Here is a 27,180-nt window from a genome sequence, read left to right as displayed (position 1 = left end):
ACTTCAGTACTCCTGAAAAATGTGGGCCCAATTAGGACACAGCAGTCAGCTTTTCTAAGCAGCCAGGGAACACAAGAAGCAATTTCACCTCTGTGCCAGTTGTGCCTCGCTATTAATTATTTCTGAATCTTTAAATTCTACTTTTAAACTGCAGTGTCACTGATATACTAGGCTTTCTAATTTTTGAAATTGTTTTTATGTTGTAATTCACTGGATTTCCCTTGCTTGTTTGTTGTTAAATCCATATGTGTGACATACTTGAAATAGACGTGCATCATAATCTTATCAAACACCCAAGTTGGCATTTTAGGACTGTGTATCACTGAAGACCAAGTAATTGGAGCCTTCAGGCAGTTTGGGCTGAATAAGTTTGTTTCTGTTAAATACAAATCAACATTCCTGTTATCCATTGTTGAACTAAATATTCTCAATTAAGATTTATTTCTCAGTCTAGGATAACTAAGTGCTTAGAGCAGTTTGCATAACAGAGGATTTTAATTTACTACTTAAAGCCATTTCCATGTTTAAAATGTTTACATATTATGAATTTATCCCTTAAGCCTCATAGAAGGCAACTTGGCTTGTCAATCAGCATTATCCTCCATGGCTTATTCTTAAGAATCTACTGTACTATATACTTTCTTGATATTCTCCCTTCATTTTCAATGTAATCCCAACCAAAAGTCATTCGTTTAAGTACACCTTTTTGAAACCTACCAAATTTTTTTAAAAAATTATTATTTAATCATTCCAACCCGTTGTTGAATAATGTGAATTTTGAAATCTACTCTTGGATAACATTCATAAGCACTTTTTAATCACATCAAAAGAATTCAAGGGACCTCACTTTTTAAAAATAAGGTTAAAACAAACTTCTGTATGTATTTTCCCACTTGCTATATGTAGCTATATTCTTTAAATACACTAAACTACTCAACATAGTCACTTATGTATGAAACATAATCAACGTATAAGGTCATGCACCTCAAAAGAAATGTTAAGAAGAGTTTATAAAAAAGGCCAGAGGAATTAACAAACGGATACTAAAATTATACATTAATATACATTACTCTGATCATTTGTTTACTCATTCTTTCAAATGTCATCAATCTTAAAAAAAAAAAAAGAAAAAAGAAAAAAGTTATTTAAAAAAGGTTACGAAGTGTATAGTAGGTGCCAGACCCTGAAAATAAAACCCGGGATACATTATCAAGAAAGGCATAGTTGAGTGAAGAAAAACGACAGAAATAATTACAAATCATTTGATGCAATGTCATTCACGAGTACTATTTCCAGATGCCATAAGGTAATATAAGTAGACTCTGAAAATAGAGGAGACAACTGATTTTGTGTGAGCAAGAAAAATAGAGAAAAGTGTAGGACCCAAACTGGTAATATTTGAAATTTCAGTTGGATCTTGAAGGAAAAATATGTTTTTGTTTTTAAGACAGGGACAGAAGAGAAGGGGCTTATCTTATTCTTAATAGAAAGGAAAACTAAGCATGAAAAGCAAAAACGTGATATGTTTTATTTTTATTTTATTTTTTTAAAGATTTTATTTATTTATTCATGAGAGACACAGAGAGAGAAAGGCAGAGACACAGGCAGAGGGAGAAGCGGGCTTTACTCAGGGAGCCCGATGTGGGACTCGATCCCAGGTCCCCAGGATCACTCCCTGGGCTGAAGGCAGTGCTAAACCACTGAGCCACCTGGGCTGTCCCTATGATGTGTTTTAAAAACTCTGAATTTTCTTGTGTCCCTAGAGAAAAAATCTAACACAAGGGGATGTTTAGGATGATATTGACAGGAACTGTAATTTTAAAATATTCAAATGACCCAATCCAGTGCTTTTAAAAATATTTTGTCTTATCTTACCTATCAGGCTATAAACTATAGTTTTGGGGAATTATAAAACTATAGGCATTAAACCTTTTAAAATGATCTTTTAGAACAGAACACTCCTCAGGAATAGCCTGACACCAAGTCTGATCTTGCTTCTACTTTTGCATGTGTTATTTTACAAGCACATAATTTTTGCCAATCGTCAAGAGCTTGAAATATAGGATAAATTGTCTGAGATAAAATGATTAATGTGAGGGAGGATGGGGGAGATGCTGAATCTTAGCTCTATGAGATAAGCAACAAAGAACTAATTAGTTCTGCAACTCTATTTGTTGTCAGTGACTTCTTAATGCAGAGTGAATGGAGAGGGAAGATTTCAAGAAAGAAATTTAGATCAGGTTGAGATAATAATAGTATAGACACTTGCAGTGAAGGGAATAAAAAAACAACAACAAAAAAACTTTTTTTCTTACTTTTCTCTGGCAAGGGACCTGGAAATTAGATTGACAAATGACAAACTACCCAGAGAAAAACAGTTTATTAACAAGACTGACACACATGTGTGCAGGGAAACTCAGTGATCTCAGTAACCCAAAGGAGTGGTTAGAAGTTGGGCTCATCTTAACAAAGAACAGCAAATTTGTAGAAAGATGACAAAGCAAAGGAAAAGGGTTTTAGACTTGCAAGGGAGGAAACTATGAGGAGGCAAATATCTGAGGGCAACTATTGGAAGATAAAAGTTGATTTATCATGCAGATTCCTCTTGGTACCTGGGTTCCTAACAGTCTAGACTGGTCTCTACTAATTAAGAGGCTAGGACTGCTTTTAGCAAAAAAGTAGGGCAAAGAGCTTTTATTTTTTGTGTGCTATTTCTCACTTGTCTTCAAATCACAATAATTCTTAACTCAAAGTGGCATATTTTGGAGTGGCATATTCTGATCCCTTACATACTCAACTTGTTCTTGAATAATATGCTTTTTTTTAATTAAAAATTTTATTGAGATAATCTTAGATTCACATGAAGTTATAAAAAATGAGACAGAGTAGTTCCATGTATACTTTATCTAATTTTCTCCCACTGGAACATTATGTAAAGCGACATCAAATATTACAATCCGGAGACTGACCTTCATGCAATCCATTAATATTATTTAGATTTCATGTTTTACTATTTTTTTGTCTTTAATTTTAAGATCTAAATTTATCAGATGCATAGGTGCCTATATCCAATACCACAGTTAAGATACTGTATAAAATGAATGATGTTCTATGGATAGTGGAAAAACAAAGGAATAAAATAATAGGGCAAGATCCTGAATAATTCTAACACCACGGTGGTCCTTCACACTGCTCTTTTATGACCAGACCTCCTGTCTCCTGCCTACCACTTCCTTTCCCCTTCCTCCCCACACCATCTGTCTTCCATTTCTAACATTTTGTGTTTTTAAAATGTTATACAAATGCAACTATACAGTTTGTAACCTTATGGATGGCTGTTTTCCACTCAGCTTATATCCTCAGAGAGTCATTGAAATTGAATATATCAATACTTTTCTTCTTTTTATTGCTGAGCCATGTTACTTAAGCATTCTCAGGTTGAAGGAGATGAGATGATTCTAATTTTTGACTACTACAAATAAAGCTGCTATAAACATTCGTGTACAAGTTTTTGTGTGAACATAAATTTTTATTTCTCTGGAATAAATTCCCAGGAGTGTAGTTGCTGGGTCCTATGGGAATAGTATGCTTAGTTTTATAAGAAACTGCCCAGCTGTTTTCCAGAGGGACTGTACTAATTTTTATTCCCACTAGCAATGTATTAGTGATCCAGGTATTCTCTGCATCCTTTTCAGCATTCAGTGTTGTCACAGTTTTAATTTTAAGCATTCTTACAGGTATATAGTGATGTCATTGTCATTTTAACTTGCATTTTTTTTTATATTGAACATCAGTTTTCATGTGCTTAATTATCATTTGTATGTCTCCTTCTCTGAGATATCTGTTCATTTCTCTTGCCCAGTTTTTTAATTGGATTTCTTTTCATTGTTGAGTTTTGAGTGTAATTTTGTTGATACTAGTCTTTTGTTCATTTGTTGTGTGTTTTTAGTAGCCACTTCCTACAATTATCACAATCCCAGAAGCAGAAGGAGTTGGGCTCTATTGTCTAATAAGCAGATTGCAAATATTTTCTCCCAGATTGAAGCATGTCTTTTCTGGAGCTTCACAGAATAAAAGGTTCTCATTTTGATGTACCTGCATAATTGAGAGATACTGTAATTACTAATGGAGTGCACAATCTGAATATACCTCACATTAAGTTATCTCCAAACTATCAGTTGTGGGGATTACCAAAGAGATGGTTGCAAATTTTAGAATAGGATTTTAGTTTGAAAGGGAAATACAAAAACTTGTAATACTAAAAAATAGCGAGCATTTATTGAGTGCATTCTATGTGCTAGACACTATTATATTATTATTAACAATTTCAGGATGGTGAAGTGAGGGTGTAGCAAGGTGAAGGCTGACTAGCCTTTGGTAGATGAACCCGAAGATGAATAGGCAAGCTAACTAAATATAAGACTGTACCTTATATTTATATTTACCTCAGAGAGAAGCAGGAATGAAGCACTAAGAGTTCTCAGGTTTCTTCAGCATATTTATTCCTGCACTTACAAAATCTAAGCAATCTTATTTTTTGAGATAGCCTGATAGTGAATAGGCAGTTAGCCCCTTCTTTGCCATGGAACAACCATGCTCCTTTGGAGCCAAAAATTCAATGTTTCAGAAATAGTTTTACCTCCCCGAAAAATCATGCCTCTTCTGGTGAACTCTGAAAATATCTCCACTTTGGAGTCTCCAGAATATTATAATTCTTCTGCAGGTATAGTAGCGGATGCAATTTTATGATATTTCTTCACTTTGTATTTTCAATAGTCAGTTTTTACAACTATCACAATCATAGATGCAGAAAGAATTGTGTTCTATTGTCTGAAGATAATGCTATAAGGAGAATATTTAGAAGATTTCAATATTATTTTTCATACATGTCTAGAGGCTTTAGTGTTAATTATCTATGTTTTAATATCCATAGTATGTCTTCTTCCCCACCTATATCTTTAGCGTTCCTCTGCCTCCAAAGAGATCTCTTTATGATACATTTTCCAGCAATATTTAAAAAGCCTCATTAAACTTATTACATGCTCAAATTGAAGGTTTATAAAAATATGCAGTTTTTAAAAGGAATTTCTTACTGTTTTTATTCTAAAATCACCTGAAGAGTTTGTGGGGTTTTTTTGTTGTTGTTGTTTGTTTGTTTTTTTTAAATACTGATTCCTGGGACCGACTCAAACCAATTAAATTAGGCTTTCTGGGAATGAGGCCCAGGAAACAGTATTTTTAATAGTTTTCCAGATAATTGTAATGCATAGCCATGGATGAAAAATTTGAAATGAAATTTGGTGTCAGAAAAATATTAGGAAATTATCATCTTAAGAAAGCCTTAATTTTAAAAATTCCTTTTTTTTTTACATATTTGCATTTACAAATTTTTAAAAGATTTTATTTATTTATTTGATAGAGCACAGGCGGGGGGGCAGCAGAGGGAGAGGAAGAAGCAGACTCCCCACTGAGCTGGAGCCTGATGCAGGGCTCTGTCCCAGGACCCTGGGATCAGGACCTGAGCTGAAGGCAAATGCTTAACTGTGAGAACTACAAAGGCACCCCATGCGTTTCTGTTTCAATCTCATATTGTATAGTATGTTGATTTAATTTTGAGTCATTTAAAAAAGAAATGAGACACAAAGTGGGCTTCCTGGTCCTTTCTAAATTTTCTTTTTTTAAAAGATTTTACTTATTTATTTGAGTGAGAGGGAGAGAGATAGCACACAGTGGGGGACAGAGAGAAAGGGAGAAGCAGACTCCCCACTGAGCAGAGAGCCCAACGTGGGGCTAGATCCCAGAACCCTGAGACTGGGATCTTGAGATCAGCACCTGAGCCAAAGGCAGATGCTTAACCTCCTGAGCTACCCAGGTGCCCCTGAACTATGACAAAATTCAAAACTCAATGAATTTAATTTTATTTAGTAATATATGGAAAATATAGACTACATTTTTTCTAAAAAAAATTGTATGCAGTTTCTTATATCAATGCATTTCTATGGTGAGAGCAATTACATAATTTTGGCAAATTATATTGTCCCAATTAAAAAATACACTGGCCTATTTAAGGCAAAATGTTAGCACAATACATTAAGGGAAACTTTTGCCCTAAAATAAACAGGATCAGAATGAAAGCATATGAATTAACTCTGCCTATTTACAATAATAGGAAAGATAAGTGAAAAGGTAGATTTTTCTTTTCATAAAGGTTTTTCAATTTAAATGATGACTTTTCTTCCTTTGATATACCTGTTATATTATTGAATCTAGGTTTATTCTTTTGAATACCAAACCCAGATGGTATTAAAAATAAATATGTCTTATAAAAATGATTCTATATTAATAGTGGTATATACTGCAGAAATATCCCATAGTCCTTTTGAAGATGTTTTAATCTCAGTCACTGTCACCAATTCTAAGGACCTTTTATTGTAAACATAATCATATTTCTTTGCATAGGTTTTAGGACACTTTTATAAACACACTCATATTCTGTTTTCTCATGGCTATTGATTTAGCATTCTAAAATCACTGAGTAGTTTCAACTGCATCAGAGCACTATCAGTTTACTGCTTAATGATTCATCTTTTGAAATAGTGCAACAGAGACCGGATTCAGAAATTAGTCCAATAAGTGGACACCAATTATTTCTTCAATGTTATTAAGAACTAAGTGTATGAGAATGACAAAAAAAATCTTATGCTGTGAAAACATTTACATTAAACACTTAAAAATACATACTTCTAAACATTCATGTATCTATGAATTTAAAACATATATCACCAGTTTCTTGAATTCATAATAGGATTTTAAACAAATTTCAGTTCAAGGCACCTGGGTGGCTCAGTCAGTTAAGTGTCTACCTTTAGCTCCAGTCGTAATCTTTAAGTCCTAGAATCAAGCCCCACATCGGGCTTCCTTCTCAGTGGGGAGTCTGCTTCTTCCCCTTCCTCTCCCTGGCTCATGCTCTCTCTCTGACTCTCTCTCTCAAAAAAAAAAAAAAAAAAAAAAAAAAAAAAAAAAAAAAAAAAAAAACCTCTTAAAATAATATTTTAATTCTTTTGTAATCCCAGAAATAAACATCCTAAGAATATTCAGAGGTTAAACTAATACATTTAACAGAAGCAAAGCTACACATAGGTAGCTAGGTGAATGTATCACATGAATATGTAGTTTAATATGGGAACTTAATTATTTTTTTCCTGTGAATCTTAAAATGATTAATCCTAAACTATTCTATCCTAATATTGATGCATAATCCAAAGCCATACCAAGTAGACCTATTGAATTACTGCCCTTCTTCCCTTTTGTCGGAGCATCTGGGTTTAGGCAATGTATTAAGAAATTCTGTTGTGGTGATAATTCAACTTTAGTAGGCAGAACTAGTTGAAGACAACTTACAATCTTCATAATGGAATTAAGTAAGTGTTTATAAATTTTCTTCTCTTCTCTAGGCATTATACTCGGTATTGAAGATCAAAAGCTCACTATTACACTACTTCTTTTCTTGAGGCACTTGAAGTCCATGAAAATGTTGAGTAGTAAACTCTGGGGAACTCTGACCCCAACACAGTAACTTCCCAGCCCTGTAAAATTCTGCTTTCCACAGCCTATGGTAGAGTCTAGAAATCATAGAGTGTTAGGTAGATGAGAAAGTTCTGACACATTTGGGCACATGTGTATTAATCTGGAGTTGGGCACATTTGGTATTAATGCACCCTTTCCTTAAAAAAGGGGAGGGGGCTGGGGAATCTTGGATGAATTTAATCCCTTAAGAAAAGCCAGACAATAATATTGATTTTAAAAATTAAGGTGAAGAAAAATAATAGATTAGTCTATTGAAGCCGGTAGTGGTGTAAATGCAATTCCTTTATAATTTCTGCAGATGGATCACAAATATGACTTTTTAGGTTCTTTGCAGCAAAAGCAAAGAGAGAAATATGATCAGTTACAATTTTATATGTTCCACTATAGCTTTTTTTGGCACAGAGCCCTGAAAGACATTTCTCCCTTGGGTCCTTGTATAAAGAGGTCACTATGGGATATGTTATTTCAGACACTATATCCTGGGAAGTGTAACAGTGGTTTTCCTATGGCTACTTCTTATAGCATCCTTCATTTAAATAAAGGGCAAAATGCCAGAGCTCAATTGAGCAACAGATTAAATGAAGAACAAAAATCCAATGGTCTAAAAATGCAGATAGCTCTCTGCTGGTTTGGCTTGATTGAAAGATAAAATTTAGAATACATAGGGATAGATAACTGCTTAGAAGGAATTCTTCATAAATGTATTTAATTCAATTTTTGATGAAAATTTGACTGTAAAATGCTTGGGATATATTTTGTACCATAAATCTCTAGTAAGATATTCTTCATTGTTGATTAAAGATAGAATTAGGTGATTTAGATAGCCAACTAAGCAGAAAGCAAAATAGACCACATCTGAACAATAAGTGGTCAAACCATAATTGTTACTAGAAAAAAATGCATGGAGGTGACTCAGAAAGTACTTACAGAATAGCCAAACTGTATCTCATAAAAAACTGAATGATGGATGACTTTCAACCTGAAAATATTACACCAAATAATATGAATATGATGGTTTTTATTTGATTGTTTTCTCAAGTATTTAAAGCCAATCACCCGCAGTAGTCATAAAAAAATCTGAATACTTTATCCCTGAAATGTCTAATTTTATTTATTAGGTTTATTCTGTACCTTCCAGACTTCTATTGGTAAAACATAGCAATAAATCAATAAAGAGCTGATATATTGTATAGACTTGTATTATTTCTACTTGATTAAAAGTGGTCTGATAAATCAATTCTACTCTCTAGATTGAGACTATCTGTAGCTAGAAATATTTGGACTATATTTAACTCTTTCTCAATGCTCTGGGACTCATATGATTCTTTCATGTGTCTCTTTCCTTCCTTTTTTAAAAGGAAAATTGTCTTGATTTTTAGTTTTGTTTGCTTTTTTTTTTTTTTTTTTTTTTAAATAGGGAAGGTTTTTGTTTGCTTAGCTGTTTGGTTTTTGTTTTGGGTTTTTTGTTTTTGTTTTGTTTTGTTTTTTTGTGGTTTGCTTCATTCATTTTCTGAGGAAGATTCCAGAAATAATTTAGTGTACTGTATGCCTGAGTATATGTCCACATATGCTTTTCCACAAGCAGTTGTGGATCATAGAAGACCAACATGGAGCCACAGAGTTATTGTTATAACATGAACACTGTGACTACTGAACATGCCAGTAATTAAGCATACCAAGAACCCTTGGTAATCAAAATATACATATTCTGAGACCTTTGAAAACCATGAAAACTGCTATAACATATGAAATCATCTGTAAAATACAATAAAGCTAACCTACAGTGATACACTGTGACATAAGGATAATGATCTTATGCCTTTGGCTTGTTTCCCTTACTAGATGGTTTATTGCCCCATGACAGCCCCTAAATAAGCCCAACTAATCCCATGCTTCAGTGACATGATGATTTTTTGAAATTCTTCTACCTTTGTATTTACTTGAAAATAGTTGAAACCACCAACTTGAATCTAAAACTGCCTAAAGTAAATTTTACTGAAAGTAAAGGGGGGGATTAAAAATTTCATCAATGATAATAGTTTCCCAAAAGAGTATTATGTGTTAAAATTTTCTGAGGCAAAGCAGTGTAATGAAGAGGGCAGGCATTCAATTTGGAAATTGAAACTTTGTTAAAATTTCTGTAATGTCCACTTGCTAGCTATGGACCCAAATAGATTTCTTAACTATTCTGGGTACTATTTTTCGTATTCATGAAATAAGACAGTCATTGCTCTCAGTGTCGCAAGATTGTTTTGATTATCAACAGAGATAACGCTTAAGTGCCTATAAAAGTATATTGTTCCACAGATAGTTAAAACAGTATATTTCCCTATTAGCCAGGTCTTATTTTTAAAGACAAAAATCTAAGCTTGCAACTTATTTTTCCCCTCAAATCTAGTGGTAGGTGAACATTACTATTTAAATGGCTACTGTTATGTTTAAGTTGTATAATTTAATTACAGGTCTATCGATAGACTATGTGGAAAACAAGCTTTATTGGATCAGTTCGGGAAATGGAACCATAAATAGATGCAACCTGGATGGTGGTAATTTAGAAGTAATAGAGTCAATGAAAGAAGAATTAACAAAAGCTACAGCCCTAACCATCATGGGTAAGTGCAATGGTTCTATAGTGAGGATGCTCGGTATTGATTGGGGCTGATTAATTATGACCTGTTAAAAGCCTAGAAAAGTTACTGCTCCATTAACACCAGAAGCACATTCAAATTACACATCTCTATGAGAGTTTTTCTTCTTCTTCTTCTTCTTCTTCTTCTTCTTCTTCTTCTTCTTCTTCTTCTTCTTCTTCTTCCTCCTCCTCCTCCTCCTCCTCCTCCTCCTCCTCCTCCTCCTCTTCTTTTTTTTATTTTTTATTTATTTATTTTTTAACCTTAGCAAACATGCTTGTAAGATTATCCAGATCAGGGACTTTTGTGCTGTTAGCAATACAGACTTTACCGTTATTGATTCTTGCCTATGACTTGTATTATTTTACGATTATTTTCTTTGTTCTACTGCAGTGTTCTAAAGTGTAAGGGACTCATGTATTTGTCAAAATAAAGTCAAATCTGGCTTATCCCTGCTTATAAAGGATAGCTTGATCCACATAGATAATTCAAAAAACAAGGTCACAGGGCCCATTGACCAAAGAATGAAATTATTCTCCCACAAATAATTTTCTTATTTTTAGAGATGAGTAGCCTTACTAATTTGAGCCTCATTTCCATTCATTCTGGTTCAGTCTTTGAGGGAAAAAAAAAAAAGATGCTAGATGAATAAGACAATTAGGAAGCTAGCAGGGAGGTATGGCTTTTTAAGAACAAATAATCAACTTCTGTATTGATATTAGAAGTGGATTTTTGAAATATGAGTTTTAATACAAAATAGTTTGTGTTTTAGGAAAGATGTAAGAGTAGATATCAAAAAGACATGCTTTTTGGTAAGATGGCTGTGGCTTTACTTAATGAATGACTGGCTCTAAACTGACATTCATGGTAGGTCAGCAGTATGAGGATTAAATCTCCCAGATAGACTCTCAGCAGTTATGTTTGGTTACAGGAAATCAGAAAACTGATTTCATATTAGCAATTCTAAATATGAGGTATTCAGGATAGCATATATGTATTTGTGTGTATATATGTGTATATAATTATATAGATGTATAAATGCTATGAAATAACAATGCGAATATATTTCTAAACGCTTATATAGGTAATAAATCTTTTAAATCAATATTCTACCTTCATCACCTCTTGTCATTTCCCAAATTGAATGTTAATTATTTTTGGTTTTGTTTTCACTAATGACTGTTAATTAGTAAATAAAATTTTGGGACACCTGGGTGGCTCAGGGGTTAAGCATCTGCCTTCAGCTCAGAGCGTGATCCAAGGATCCAGGATTGAGTCCTGCATCGGGCTCCTTGCATGGAGCCTGCTTCTCCCTCTGCCTGTGTCTCTGCCTTTCTCTCCATGTCTCTAATGAATAAATAAGTAAATTAAAAATAATAATAGTAAGGTTTAAAAGTAAATAGTTATTAATTGAGAAGAATATGAAAATTTATTCTCTACTAAAAGTGTTTTTTATCACCTTTTATTTCAATTAGATTTAAAATATCTGAATGAAAGTGAATAAGGTTTAGATATTGCAAATTATTATTTAAACAGGATGAGTCTGGGATGTAGGAAAAAAATTAAAATTCAGTTCAGTTTAACATGTATTTAAAATCTTTTAAGTAGACAGTGTACTTGTCTCTGAAGTATAAATATAAACATGGACACTTCTCAAAACAAAACTGAAGAACATTCTGTGAGAGAGAGAAAAGAGATTGTTTCAATCAATTGTTAATCACAAAGAATATTTCAGTTTCAATAGCTGAGAATTACAGATAATAAATATATTTGCCTTAATAACAAAGTTGTGAGAATCACATAGAAATGTATGGGAATAAACTTTTGAGAAAGTAGATTTTTATACAAATATCAAAGATAGAGTCTAGTGTCACTTAATTTGATCTTAAAGCATTCTGGGATTTTACCACTTGCAGATATCTGACATAATATGCTATCATGATATCATGCTAAATGGCTGTCTTCATGCTATCATTTTCACCATTTTTTTCTAATTGTTTCTTAGAATTAGTGTTTTTTTTTTTTAAAGATTTTATTTATTTATTCATGAGAGACACATAAGGAGAGAGGGAGGCAGAGACACAGGCAGAAGGAGAAGCAGGCTCCATGCAGGGAGCCCGATGTGGAACTCGATCCCAGAACCCCAGGATTGCACCCTGGGCCAAAAGCAGGCACTAAACTGCTGAGCCACCCAGGGATCCCCAGTGTTTTTCTTTTTTTTTTTTTTTTTTTTTTTTAAGAGTTTTTCTGCAGAGGAGGAATTTAAAATTGTAAAAAAAAAAAAAAAAAACAAAACAAAAAACTTATTTTTAATAATGTCCCAATTTGTTTTCTAGTCTTTAGACAATTCCTATATTGTTTGTAGAACATGATGTTTCCATTCTTTTCATTATGTGTTTTCAGAAGTTACACTGACATATTAACACACACAGATTGTATCTGACAAGTAGGTTATTATAAAGCACAAATTTATTTATAATTTTCTTACAAGGCAATAAGGAAAATAAGGTTATTTTATTTTACTCAGCTTTGCCACATTAACAGGAAAGTTTTGTTTTATGTGTATTTGTATGTATTTCAAATTACCAGAGTAGAAATAGCAGAGTTTAAATTCTGCAACAGTCCCCAAATCACCACCCACATTATGTTTTCAAAAATTGAATTCTAACATACCTTATGAAATCAACCCAGACTAGCAAGTAATATAGCCAAGGAACACAATAAATTAGAGGGAAAACTGTTAAAATATGTTAAAACATTTCAAAAAACGTCTTTGACTTCTTAGTGAATTTATATATTTATATACATGTATGTGTATATATATATATTTATATATACACTATAAAAATCATTTCCTCATAGAAAAATAAAAAGGTTTGTAAAGGTTTATTTCTGGTAACGTGATTGCCACCCACCCTGCACTTAGGTAGAAAATGAATACCAAACTTACAGAACTCGATGCTGTAAACAAAGTCTCAAAAATGGAGCAGTAATCTCTTGTAGCAAAATAAAATAAAGTCAGGTAGTTTTGTTCCCTGATAAAATAGGAGAGAGAAAATTTGGGAGAAATCATAATGCCTATACTGTGTCAGCACCGTGAAACTGATATGACATCAGCACTGCATCGGAATCCAACTTTGCATAAATTAAAATTATTGTAGCAAGTGAAAGGCCATGTATGTATACTCCTCCCTGCCACCATAATTTGATCAAACCTAAAAGATAAAAATTAATATAATAAAACTTACTAATGCCTCCATTGTCAACAATGCATTCAGTGGATATATCAAAATACATCATTAGTTCAGAGGTTTAAAACTTAAAGAACAGTACCTTAGAGAAGCAGCAGAGAAACTTCTATTTTACAAAATTCCCTAGCTTGGCTCTGAACTTGCTCTGCTGTTCAGTTCCCCACCCCACCCCCTTTTTTTTTAAGGAATCTCCACTCATTTTCTTTGGGGATGGAATAAAGGGTGATGGCCTGTTTCCTGCTGAGACTAAGTATTATAGTCATATAAAAAAAGGCAATGTAAAAGTAAAACAGAAGAACTTTACAACTTACTATCTGGGGGATTACTGATGATTATAGCTATAAATGTTTAAGAAGCTATTTGCCTACAATAATACTGAAATTACACATCTAGAAAACAAGGAAATAATGTGCTATGAAGCTACAGTTCACACACCAGAGTATACTACCTAGGTATACTATCTCGACAATAGATAACTAACTGAAAGTTTGTATTTTGCTAAAATTTAAAAGTAGTTTTCCTAAAATGAATGAGAAAATCTCTTTAGATACTTCTTACCATTTTTTCAGATCTCAAAGATTATAAATTATAACTATTTAGAGTTCTCAGTTTTACTTAGAATTATATATACAAAATAAACTGAAAAGTACTTTGAAATATTAAGATCAGGTAAAGCAGGGGCACCTGGAAGGCTCAGTGGTTGAGCTTCTGCCTTTGGCTCAGGTCATGATCCCGGGGTCCTGAGATCGAGTACCACATCAGGCTCCCCACAGGAAGCTGGCTTCTCCCTCTACCTATGTCTCTGCCTCTCTTTCTCTGTGTGTATTTCATGAATAAACAAATAAAATCTTGAAAAAAAAAAGATCAGGTAAAGTAGAAAGTATTTGGTAATACCTAGATTCAAGTAAAGCAATTATTTGATGGTATAGCCAAGTCCAAAACCCCCAAATCAAGATTGCTCTATCTTGATTTCACAGTTTGATACTTCTTGCAAGAAGTACCACTTAATTTCTGTCCCCTTGAGTGTGGGTTACACTTAGTGACTCATTTCTCATGAATAAAATGAGACAAATGTGATGGTATATGACTTTAGAGACAACATCCTAAAAAGGCAAGAGCCTTCCTCCTTGTCCTTTCTTTCTTGGATGGCTCACTCAGGACAAAGCCAGCTGACATGTCATGAGGTCATCCACACAGACCAATGGAAAAGTCCACACAGCAAGGAACTGAGACATTCAGCCAGTAGCTATATGAGTGTGTCATCTTGAAAGTAGAGCCTCCATCTCAGTTAACATTTCAGATGACTGTAGCCCAAGCCAATGCTTATAGCAACATCAAGAAGGACCCTAACCCAGAACGACCCATATACCTGCTCCAAAACTCCTGACCCATAGAAACTATGTGACACGATAAATGTTTATTGTTTTAAAATACTAAGTTTTGGGGGTATTTGTTAAAACCGCAAGAGATAAGTAATCTACATTTCATTCCATCTACAGAACTCATTCATTTGTAAACAGAATTACAAAATCAAATACTTATTTAATAGAATCAAAATAATTGTGAATAGTAAAGCGTGTTAGGTATAATAAAACCCAATCGTTCCAACACGATAGTAGAAACTAAGTCTAAGCTTCATATCCAGACTCACACGGGAATGACAGGAAGTATGATAAAACTAGAGAAAACTAATGCCTCATCTCTCAACTCCACTTGTTTTTGCCATAAAGAACATTAAACAGTCGTGCCAGATCCTTCATTTTGCAAGGGAGGCAAAAAAATCCAGGTAAAACAAACAAAACAAAAATCTCATAATTTTTAAATGTTAGCAAGTAGTCATATTAAACAAAATGCAAGCGGGGATCCCTGGGTGGCGCAGCCGTTTGGCGCCTGCCTTTGGCCCAGGGCGCGATCCTGGAGACCCGGGATCGAATCCCATATCAGGCTCCCGGTGCATGGAGCCTGCTTTTCCCTCTGCCTGTGTCTCTGCCTCTCTCTCTCTCTCTGTGACTATCATAAGTAAATAAATAAATAAAAAAAAATGCAAGCTAACATACTGTATAGACTAATTGTGAAAATTAACACTATATGAATCAAGGAAACTAACAAAAACAACACAAAAAACCATGGATGGGTGTACTTGATTCAGCCCAGAGAACACCAGTTAGTTCTCACCTCTGGTTTGATCATCATCATTTATACTGATGGCTTTGAATTATTGAGAGAAGAGGATGGAGCTAAGGCCACTAATGTCCAGCTGGCATTTTCCTGATTGTTAATGCCTGCAGGAGACAGTGAGGTAAACTTAAGTTAATCAAGTCACCATTCATCCTCAAGTGTCCTTGTGAAAATGAGGAAGAGGTTGAAACAACTGACTAAAATTAGGGTTTGTGGGTTATTTATTGATTATATTTAACATTGTATTCCTTTTCACTGTCAGCATATGCAGTTTGAGAGCGAAGTGTACATTGTATTCACATTAAAGTGAAAGTTAGAAAAAACAATGCATGGTACTGAGAGGAAAGACACAAATAAAGCAAATGAACTGGCTGAAAGAATTATTGGTATTTGAAGAAAATAAGAGGGAATTCAGGAAATAGGATGATAACTTACTGTAGTTTGTATTTTTTTTTTTTTTCGAGTGTGGCAGGGAGGATCAGGGGCAAATGGACCATAGATTTAGAATAGAAGTGAGGGTATGGGAACTACATAAGCAAACTTGAAGAAATCTGTATGTCTCTATTGAAAATCCTTGGCATTTGTGGATTTAATGGTCAGCATCTTATTTAATCACAGGCTGATCATGATATGGTCCATTAAAATGTGTCAGGGAGTAATTTATCAAGCTTTTCTAGGGCAGAAATTTGAGTTCTGGGCACTATAAGGGGAATAAGCTTGAATTTATAACTTCACCCCACACTCACATCTTACGAGCTTTTTATTCATTGTTCTTTGTACTCTCCACTGAAGATGCAGGTAGTTTCATTGAGATTCAGTTGCACATCTAATTTTTGTTTTGTTTTATGGTGCTAAATGACCTTTGGAAATTTTCTTTAGGATGGTATTTACAGATAAGAAGTCCAGGGATCCCTGGGTGGCGCAGCGGTTTAGCGCCTGCCTTTGGCCCAGGGCGCGATCCTGGAGACCCGGGATCAAATCCCACGTCAGGCTCCCGGTGCATGGAGCCTGCTTCTCCCTCTGCCTGTGTCTCTGCCTCTCTCTCTCTCTCTCTCTCTGTGACTATCATAAATAAATGAAAAAAAAAAAAATGAAAAAAAAAAAAAAAAAAAAGAAGTCCAAAGTTAACATGGCAGATTCTTCTTGAATGTTGTCTGAGAGAAAGACCTTCCTCTGCCCTGTGATCCTTCTAGCTAGACTTAGAATCAAATTGACATGAGACAGATTAACAGGAGAAAATCAAATTTAATAGGTGTACATACAAGGAATCTACACAGATGTGAAATCCCAAAGGCAAAGAGGCAACATGAGGTTATCTGGGCTAAGGAGAGGAGGAGGGGCCTGAGGCTACAAAGGGGAAGTAGCTCACTAACAAGGAGAAAGGAAAGGTTTAGAACAACCAGGTTGCTCTTTTATTGCAGATAAGTTATTTAGGTAAAGGGGAATCTCTGTTAATAGTTCTCTTCCTATAAGGGGGGGGGACTCTCCCTTCTAATGTGAATTTAGGCAGTTGTGTAGAAGGCAAAGAGCTTTTCCTGCATTTGCTGGGTTTTGATTGCTTTTAACTCAAAATAATCTTTATGCCAAAGTGGCCCATCTTGGGTCAGCCTTCCCTGGGCCTCTCTACCAAGTCAATGTTTAGACACAAAATAGGTAAGTAATCTTTATTGTGTGATTAAATCATAGACTTAAAAAAAAACAGTAACATAAGAAATCATTAAGGTCATTATATTTACCAATTTAAAAAGTGTGCTCGAGATTTCTACTATTCACTAAAAATCTATGTATTTGGGACAATTACTGAACTGTAATCCTTAATTTTCTATTCTGCAAAAAGTATGAGCCTTGACCATATGAGTTACAAACTCTTAAAAACCTTGTATGATTTTATTGATAATGGGTTGATCCAGGGTACAAGAAATTGTTGCAGATAAATCATTGATTAAGTTGAAGCAATACTGGAGAGACAGCAAAAATCGTGAATAAAAATAATATTCATTCTGAAGTTGTGCTAATCAGAGTTCATATGAATCTATTCTAGTTATTAGGCAAAATTATTCTATTTTGACTTTTAGTTGAGAATTCAGTGAATGTTTACAATATAGAATTGCTTATGTTTCTTGTCTTAGAGTTAGCTTTTAGGGCAGCCCAGGTGGCTCAGTGGTTTAGCGCCACCTTCAGCCCAAGGCGTGATCCTGGAGACCCAGGATCGAGTCCCACGTTGGGCTCCAGGCATGGAGCCTGCTTCTCCCTCTGCCTGTGTCTCTGCCTCTCTCTCTCTCTCTCTATGTCTATCATAAATAAATAAAATGGATATCAAAAAAAAAATAAAGCAAAAGCTAATGTAGGACTCCATCCCGGGTCTCCAGGATCACGCCCTGGGCCAAAGGCAGGTGCCAAACCACTGAGCCACCCAGGGATCCCCTAGCTTTTACTTTTTATAAATATCTAAGTAGCTATCTAATCTTAAAATCACTTGCAAAACTTAGCTAACTTCTCTTTAAAAATAAAAGATTGAGTCACAGGTAAAGGCAAAAAAAAAAAAATCTTTAATTATGCATTTTCTATGAATACCTAAATTCTCTCAGCTGATTTTTTCTGTTCTCGATCATAGTTTAAATATATCATCCTATTGATCTGTTTCAAGTAACAATTTGCCCGAATAGGCTTAATATGTAAATATGAGAAGGATATTGAATTGGGGCTACTGTTAGGATCAATAAAGAAGGAGAGAAAGGCACGTTTCATGTGCGTTTTCAGTCTCCTATCAAAAACAAACTCAACCCTTTTTACTGAGTAAAAAGTTGGCTTTTCACTTCTCTTGATTTGGTTATGCACACACTTGTTTTAAGTCAGTGTTAACCAAATAAATTAATTTGCTCTTTCAAGAGCCCTTGGAAGGCTTTAACAAATAGAATTCCTACGGATATTTGATTATACTTTTCATAGGCTCACTTCACAGATTTGAGGTCATCATAATAGCTGCTGTGGAGAGTCTCAGCACATGGATAGTTTGTCATGGGAAAGCCAAGGCTGACAGATTAAAATGCATCCAGAACCATCTGAGTATCAGAGAAGTTCATATTTATTTGCTTAGGAATGAATATAGTGTTAATATTGTTGCAGAATAGGTGTTTCCCACCTTCCCAGGAGAGTTTCTACAACAAAGCAGTTACAATTGTCTCCATGCTGACCTGAGGAAAGAAATGCTAAGCTAATCCCAAAAAAATTAGTTTTTACCTACAGTAACATTTACGCTTTCTTGGCTGATTTCTCAATTTTTTAATATGTATCTGTATTCTTTTCAGCAAGATATTACTTGATATAATGACTGATGTTAGGATTTATTAAAAATAAAGCATATCTAGTACTCAGTTTGCATACTTATTTTTGTCCTCAGATAGATAATATACCTTATAAATAATGATAGGAATGTGGAAAAATATGCATACAACAAACAACTCAGTAAAACTGGCATGCAGAAATCATTGAAAGCCTTTTTTTTTTCTACTTTACTTAAAATGAATTATCGTGGCAGGTTGTTATGGCACCTGCGAGGTATTGTAAATGATGGCAGGTGACAGGCTGTGAGGGTGGTGCATTTTAGTCTTGCTACAGTCCTTAGACTGAGGACTCAGAAGTTCAACGTAAAATTTAGTGTGAGGGATCATATATGCTGTCTTTGTATGACAAGGAACGGGTCTGATAACTTACAAATTCTTAACTTTAATAATCCACCTTAAGGAGTAATTTCCTGTTTTGTACAGTGCAAGTCCACTTTACATGTTGTCAAGTGCAGGGTTTTGTTGGCTTGTTTAGTTTTTAAATCAAAGCTTGCCAAATATTTCTCTCCCTCTGAATGCGAAAAAGGCTAAAACTTAGTTTCAATCAGGCCCATGTTTTTTGTGAAAGTTTTCCCTCCCGCCCGTCCTTCCTTTTCTTTTTTAAAATCCTCTATCAACCCCTTTCTCTGTCCCTTGGATTGACAATCTTCCTTTATAATTGACAGCTCAACCCCCCTTTATTTGTTTCATTGTTTGTTTGGTCTGTTGGTTTTTCTTTCACAGTCTAGCTAAATTCTTAACAACTTTTTGTTTGGACTAATGGGCCCCTTAACCTTTTTTCACTCTGAATCTCCAGTCTCCAGACTATCAAGATCTGCTATGTTCAGACCAGCTGCGGCACCCCCTTCTTAGCCATAACATTTGAGGGTCTGAAAAGCACTCACAACTTAACTCCTTTTCACTCACCAAAGGTTGTGAGAGCATTATTAGTTTCATTTTATAGATAAAGGAACCCAGAGTCAGTAAGATGTGTTAGAAGCCAAAGCAGTATTAGTCCCACCTTCCAGAAAAAGAAATTTAGGGCCAATGAGATTTGTGAACATTCACTCCCCCAGAATTCACCTGAGGTACTGACTGAAGTTCAGTTTCCAATACTGGGAAGAGCATTCCTGGTCACAACTTGGTTGTTCATGTGATCCACCTCTACCCTTGTTTCCTGTCAGTCAGATGTGATACATCCAACAGAGGTCCCCCTGTATCTATTTATGCCCTACTTACTTCTCTCTGTCTTGCTATTTCTTGTTCCTTGACTATTTTCCATATTTATCAGCTACCCTAATGGGTGAAATGCCATCCTTCAAGGCCTATTTCAACTTTGCCTTCATGTAATTTGAGATCTTTCTCCCCTCTGGACCCCTTTATATTTTCCTAATATAGTGGATTTTTTTTCTGTCTTTTCTAATGTGTGAATCTGTCTCACTTCTCCATAATTTGGGACATTTTATTCATATATGCATCATTCATGACAGACAGCAAGATGCTTTACACTGAGTACATTTCAGTAAGTAGTAATAGAATGTATGAATAAATAAAACAATGACCAACTACATGCAAAAACATCTGCCACAGCAATCAAAATATATTTTCAAAGCATAAATGTTTATGCAAAATGATCACAATCATAAATGTAGAATTTAAGGATGCATTGAAATAAACTTTAAGAGAAAATATTTTATAATATAATGATTTAAATTGGAAAGAGAAAAATGAGTAATAAGATAAATGTATAAAATATAGTCAATTATTTCTGGCACTTATTATATATGCATATGTATATAGAAATGCAGGAAGAGAGGGTTATATTGGATTGTGTTTGTTCTCAGAGAAACTAAACAGCTTAACGGCAGAAGAACATAAAATACTCATAAACACCCACAAATAAAAGACTTCCAAAATGAAATGAAAACTTTAGTATTTGGAATGGTTTGGGCTCTTCAGGGTAATCTTCCACAGCTGGGCCTAACAGCATTATTCTATTTAATAATAATAATAAATAAATAAAGCATTCTAGTATTTAATTTACAAATCCTACCTCATGTAATTCTCACAGCAATCTCCTGAGACAGGTACCATTAACACTGCTTATTCCACAGGTCCCACCAGAGGCTCAGCTAGCCTAAATTAATCACCCAGGGTTACATAGTTAATAAATAGTGTAGCAAGCTTCCTAGTCCATGATTCTTAGACTTTAAAGTCTGTGTTTCTTCTAGGAATTTGTCCTGTAGACATAGTTACACTATGATATATGGGCACTGGGATGTATGCAAGACTATATTTTGAAGTTTTACTTGTGATTAGAAAAGTCAAGGGATAAAACCTGTCTATCTATTATAAATGACTAGCCAAGTGAATCATGAAATATCTGTATAGTGAAATATAGTGCAGCTATTAAATATGAGATAAATCTATATATTGCTTTGAACTATTAGCCAAAATGAATTTTTAATTAGCAACAGCTAGGTTCAAAAAGGCTATAGAGACTGCTCCAATTTTTATCACATGCATGCATATCTTTAGTTGAAAATACAGATTCAGGTATATTTTTTTAAATTATATTTTTATCCATTATGCTGCACTGCTCACTTCTGTTATTTGCAGACCATCTACTCTCTAAAGATACACATATTAGTGCTAATGGACACGGTGACCATGCAAAGAAGACATTCTGACTGCAGTGTTACTGCTGCAAACAATGCAGATTGTCCAAGGTCAAAGAGGGTTTCTAACATAATTCTAACTCCAAAGTTAGATCTCTTTTTCACTATGCAAGTTATTCTCAACCCAAGGCAATTTTGTCTACCAGGCAACATTTGGGAATGTCTGAAAACATTTTGGATTGTCACAACTACTGGATAGAGAGGTTGCTGCTCTCATTCTAGTGGGTGTAAAACAGGGGTACTGGTACACATCTTAAAAGGCACAGGGTAGCCTTCCATAACAAGGAACTATTTGGCTCAAAATGCTAGTAGTGCTGAGGCTGAGAAACCTCTATCAAAAAGATTCTTTCTGTTTTCTTTATTTTAAATGTAACTTAATAAAAAAAGAGTCTGGACTTGTGTCTCTATGTTTATACATATCTTAGTCTTATATATTTTGTATTATAATGCAGATAGCAATTTATTTGCCCCAATTTCAATTCGTTTACTCAACAGTTTGCCAAGTGATTATTATGAGCCAGGCACTAATTTAGGTGCTAGAGAGTCAACAGAACTTACAGCAGGTAACAAATCCATCATTAAGGGACTGATATTCCCAGTGGGAGAAAACAAATGTATAAGCAAATACACAAGAGAAATAAAGTTTGTCAGGTGATGGAAGGTACTAATGGAGAAAATTCAACCATGGCATAAGAATAAGGAGTGCAGAGTTAAGTTGAGGAGAAGGCGCCAGAAAAATGTCAATTTTGCGTGGAGAGGTCACAGCAATTTTCACTGGAAAATGACAGTTGAGGAGAAATCTGAAGGAAGTGAGGAAATGAGTAATTCAGGTATGTGGGGGAAGAACATGTAAGGAAGAAAGAACAGGAAGTGAAAATTGACTGTTTAACCATATTTTTGAACACCTCTTACTTTTAGATGAAGAGCCTATTTTTTTTTATTGCTATAGTGATTTAATTTATTTTCCCCCTCCATTAAAGTTTTATTCTGCTTAAAAAATACTTGACATTTCATGTGCTGCCACTAAAGTAGTCTACTACAATAGAATATATAGTTAACTTATGCTTATAGTATGAGCTAGGAGTAGAAATCTACAATAACTTTACTTCTCTAAAGATTTTAGCTTTCATGTTTATGAAATTCTTAATGATGATGGAATTAGTTCTGCCCCATGTGTTTTACTTTATTTCCAATTTATTACATACAATGTTACTATTAATAATTATATATTTTAATAAGAAGAGAAATTTCTAGTAAATATGATTATTTCAAGCTGTTATGGTTAATGTTTATAGAAATTAAAAAAACATAAAATTAATCATATGAAGAAAACAATTATGGTTTTTTAGAACACTTAACTTTGAAGAACTCTTTGTTGCTTTAATTTCAATTGTTTTAAAATTAAGAGCTTTAATGATTTATATGTTTATGCAATTGTATTATGCCAGTTAAAATTATCTGGATTTAGAAAGAATATTAACTTATTACAAAAACCAAAACACAACAAAACAGCCTGACTTTTTTTGAGAGAGTGATCTCTAGGTACCAGATCATATATCTATAAGGTATTAATCAGTAGAAAACATTCAAGAAAGATGGTATATAATGCTTGAAAATGGTTCTTTTTTTTTTTAAGATTTTATTTATTTATTCATGAGAGACACACAGAGAGAGGCAGAGACACAGGCGGAGGGAGAAGCAGGCTCCATGCAGGGAGCCCGACATGGGACTCGATCCCGGGTCTCCAGGATCAGGCCCTGGACTGAAGCCAGTGCCAAGCCACTGAGCCACCCAGGCTGCCCGAAAATGGTTCTTTTAATTTAGAATCTTTAAAAACAGAAAAATAACCCCAGTTGTATCTCAAGGTTTAAAAAAATGTTAATTCTCTTAGATATACAAATGATCATCAGTGCATTTATATTAGATATTTACGTAACTATTATTGTTTTTATACTTGGATTATGTGTGTTCTACTTAAAAACACACAAGTAATGAAAAGCTAACTAACATATCAATTAAAAAAATTCAAAAGATAATCTATTTACTAAAAAACTGTGTTTATGTCTATTTTTCAGCAAAAGATCTAGTGATGTAATTGTTACTTATATTGCATCTCTGTCAGTAATTTGATATATAGAAATCAGTTTATTTTAAATGCACTATAATTATGCTATATATTTAAAGTAATTCTCCTTTCAAATCATACTTTTCAAAAAAGGATAAGATACTTTTTATCGTATACCAAGCAATGTCATTTAGTGCAAAGAACTTCAAATATATCCACCTAAATTTTCTAAGCCATCAGTCTTCTAATTGCCATAACACTATTCATTAAAGTAACAGTAATATATGAAATATATCCAGGCAGTTTGCCCAGCACTAAGTATAGTACATAGTTGTCTTCTGTAAGTACTCAAACTACCATTAATGAAAACTAATAGCCCATCAAAATTTACATTAAAAGTACTACGAGAAATCTCCAAAGGACTATATGTGATACTATTCCAGCAATTTTTGTCACCTTAAATTGCTGTGTTCCAATATGTTGCTCTTCTTAATGCTAATTACCTAACAGAAGGGATAAATACTACAATAGCAAAGTACATCACGGTACTATTTTTGTAACCAGATTATAATTAGTGATCAGAGAATGGTCTCATTAACATAAATGGTATAATTAAGTCATCTCAGCTTTACCATACTTAAAAGCATTAAATAGTGATTGTCTCCCCTTTGTAAACTATTAAAGGTTAACTTTTTCTGGAATCATTTTTTTCAGGAAAAAATAAATTTACATTATTCATGATTATGGCATTGAAAAAAAGAACAAATTTGAAAATGCATATTTTTCTTTGAGTAGAGCCATAAGGGTTTTATATTGCCCCATGTCTTCTCTTTCATTGAAAAAGAAGAAAGTGTGTAGAGTACAAAAAGACATGTTTTAGATTTATAATAGACTTTTGAGTTAATACAATTACAACAGCAATGTAATGAATCTTGAAAGCAGGTCAAGAGAACCATAGAGATGATTTCCCAAGTCAGCCAATATACTGTAGGTACTGTCCCATGTTGGAAAGTAACAAATAACTTGGAATGTTATTCACTTAAACTGAAGTTAAACAATCAAACTTGCATCCTTTGTGCTATTTGGCAATTCTATTCAAGTCAAATCAGGCTATATACCTAGAGTCAGGTAAATGAAAAAAAAAAAAAAAAAAAGTACCTGGACATCAATATGTTTAAATTTCTCTTTTATTTCCCCTTTCCATAATTAGCATCAGTACAATCTCATATAATGTGAAGATAATATTAAGCATTATTAAGTTGAAGTAAATGTCCTCATCAATTTAATTCTAATTAATAGTGCTCCATATTTAAACATGGCCAATCAAGAAATATTCTGAGTTGTATAGGGGAAAAAAATGAAAGAACATAAATCTTCTGCACCTTTTAAAAATATGGTGCTCTTAGGTTTTTAAATTATATGTAAAATTGTTCTATGTAGCTTGCAATATAGATGTATCAAAGATGGACAGTACTCAAAAGGCCAGTGATGAGATTATTTTTCCCTGAATTGACTTCAAATGAGATTATGTGTGGCAGAAAAAAAGACTATAATCTTAGAATAGAGGTAAGAGCTTTGCCTAAAAGATGTGATGAGATTTAGAAGGACAGCTAGGTGACCCAGAAACTTTTACAAGAGGATTCTTGGGTTAGTGCAGTAACTAATACAAAAATAATACATGTAGCATGGTAAGGATTATTACGATTTCAATTTAGAAGAGAAACATTTTTCCGTGTGTGTGTGTGTGTGTGTGTGTGTGTGTGTGTGTGTTAAGGATTATTTGACCTTGTTATCACCAAGATAGCTTTTAATTGTGGCAAATATGTTGAAGATCTCTTAAGCTGGAATATTTCTTATATTTCTATGGATGGACAAAATACATAAAAACTTTTTAGTTATAGGATGTAAGCATAACATATGCTATCAGTAAAATTTCAGAATTATTTAACTACATTCAATTATTTGAAAATTGATATGAACAGCTCCCATGTTTTTCTCCTTTTGAAACAATTCATATACCCCTAAAATATTTCCATACAAATCATATCTAAGCATTTGTGTATATATAGTGTATGTGTGTGTGTGTGTATTTTTTTCTTGTGTTATTTTGCCATCCAGATTCATTGTAGGGAATTCTGATTGTGAGAAATCTCATCAGAGTTGGCAGTTACTTGATGTAGAATGACAAAAATCACATCACCAGATCATCTTTCTTCATAAAAACATTTATATCAATAAGTGACTATTTTTTTAAAAATTTCAGATGCAGAAATGTATTATTTGCAAATTCAGAATTATATTCCTTTTTCAGGAATATTATATTGTTATCTATGTCAAACACAGACTCCTTATCTAATAGATTTCTGGTAGATCACAATGAAGTGATCATATAAGAACACTCATTCTGGATTTCTTTATAAAGGGTACATGCATTCTTTCTTATTTTATACTTCATATTTAAATTATGACATTCATGATTTAATAAAATATAAGATAAAGGAAATAGAATGATGCTCACTTTATAAAACAATTTTATTTTTATTTTCTGATTCAAGAGTATGCTCCAGGGATCCCTGGGTGGCACAGCGGTTTGGCACCTGCCTTTGGCCCAGGGCGCGATCCTGGAGACCCGGGATTGAATCCCACGTCTCCCGGTGCATGGAGCCTGCTTCTCCCTCTGCCTGTGTCTCTGCCTCTCTCTCTCTCTCTCTCTCTCTCTCTCTCTCTCTCTCTGTGTGCCTATCATAAATAAATAAAAATTAAAAAAAAAAAAAGAGTATGCTCCAGCTGGCAGATACCTCATTCAACTCCATTGAAAGTATTGAGTTTCAATGACATAATATTTTGCTAACTGATTATTTAAATGGGCAGCTTTTCCCCTGACACGTACTATAATATGAAGGTTTTTCATGTTTTTATTTTCAAGTGAACAGATACATTAAACTATTTGAGAAAAGCAAAAACATGTCAAATGGAATCACCAAAGATCATTTGTGACCTTTCATTTTTTAATCTTTTCCCAGTAATGTATTTATATTTATACTCACACATATATTTCTAGATCAGTAAATTTTATCATATTAATTGTTTGGCAGTATTAAGACTTGGGTAGTAACTGTAACAACAACACTCATAGTTTACATAGTTTAATAATAAGGACAGAACAGCAATTTATCCAATTTGAATCATCTTTAAAATAATAGAACCTTATCATATACTGTGTTCAAACAAGAATAAAATGGTAGTTAATTCTCATATATTAAAAGAAAAAAATTCTCAAGCACACTGTAAAAAGATGACTTAAATTACTTGAAATTGATGTTAAAGTCACATAATATGAATGCTAATACAGTAAATTATTATAAAAATGGGCAAAAATAATAACACTTAAAAATATCAACAATTGTTGTTGTAAAACTGTGGTTTAAAGCTTGGGTTAGGGGCATCTGGGTGGCTCAATAGGTTGAGTGT

General features: G+C 33.8%; 1 protein-coding gene across 1 annotated transcript in view; it reads left to right on the top strand.

Annotated features, from left to right (window-relative positions):
• The window catches only part of LRP1B (LDL receptor related protein 1B), a 1,825,680-nt gene that overhangs the window by 1,281,476 nt on the left and 517,024 nt on the right, over nucleotides 1–27,180 (top strand). The window contains exon 32 of the mRNA XM_072789062.1: nucleotides 10,050–10,199. Coding sequence (XP_072645163.1) covers nucleotides 10,050–10,199 — 150 coding nt within the window. The remainder of the gene's footprint in view (nucleotides 1–10,049; nucleotides 10,200–27,180) is intronic.

The sequence above is a fragment of the Canis lupus genome, chromosome 20, assembly GCF_048164855.1.
Source record: "Canis lupus baileyi chromosome 20, mCanLup2.hap1, whole genome shotgun sequence".
Taxonomy (NCBI): domain Eukaryota; kingdom Metazoa; phylum Chordata; class Mammalia; order Carnivora; family Canidae; genus Canis; species Canis lupus.
Note: the sequence above shows the minus strand (reverse complement) of the source record. Positions and strands in the feature narration are given on the sequence as shown.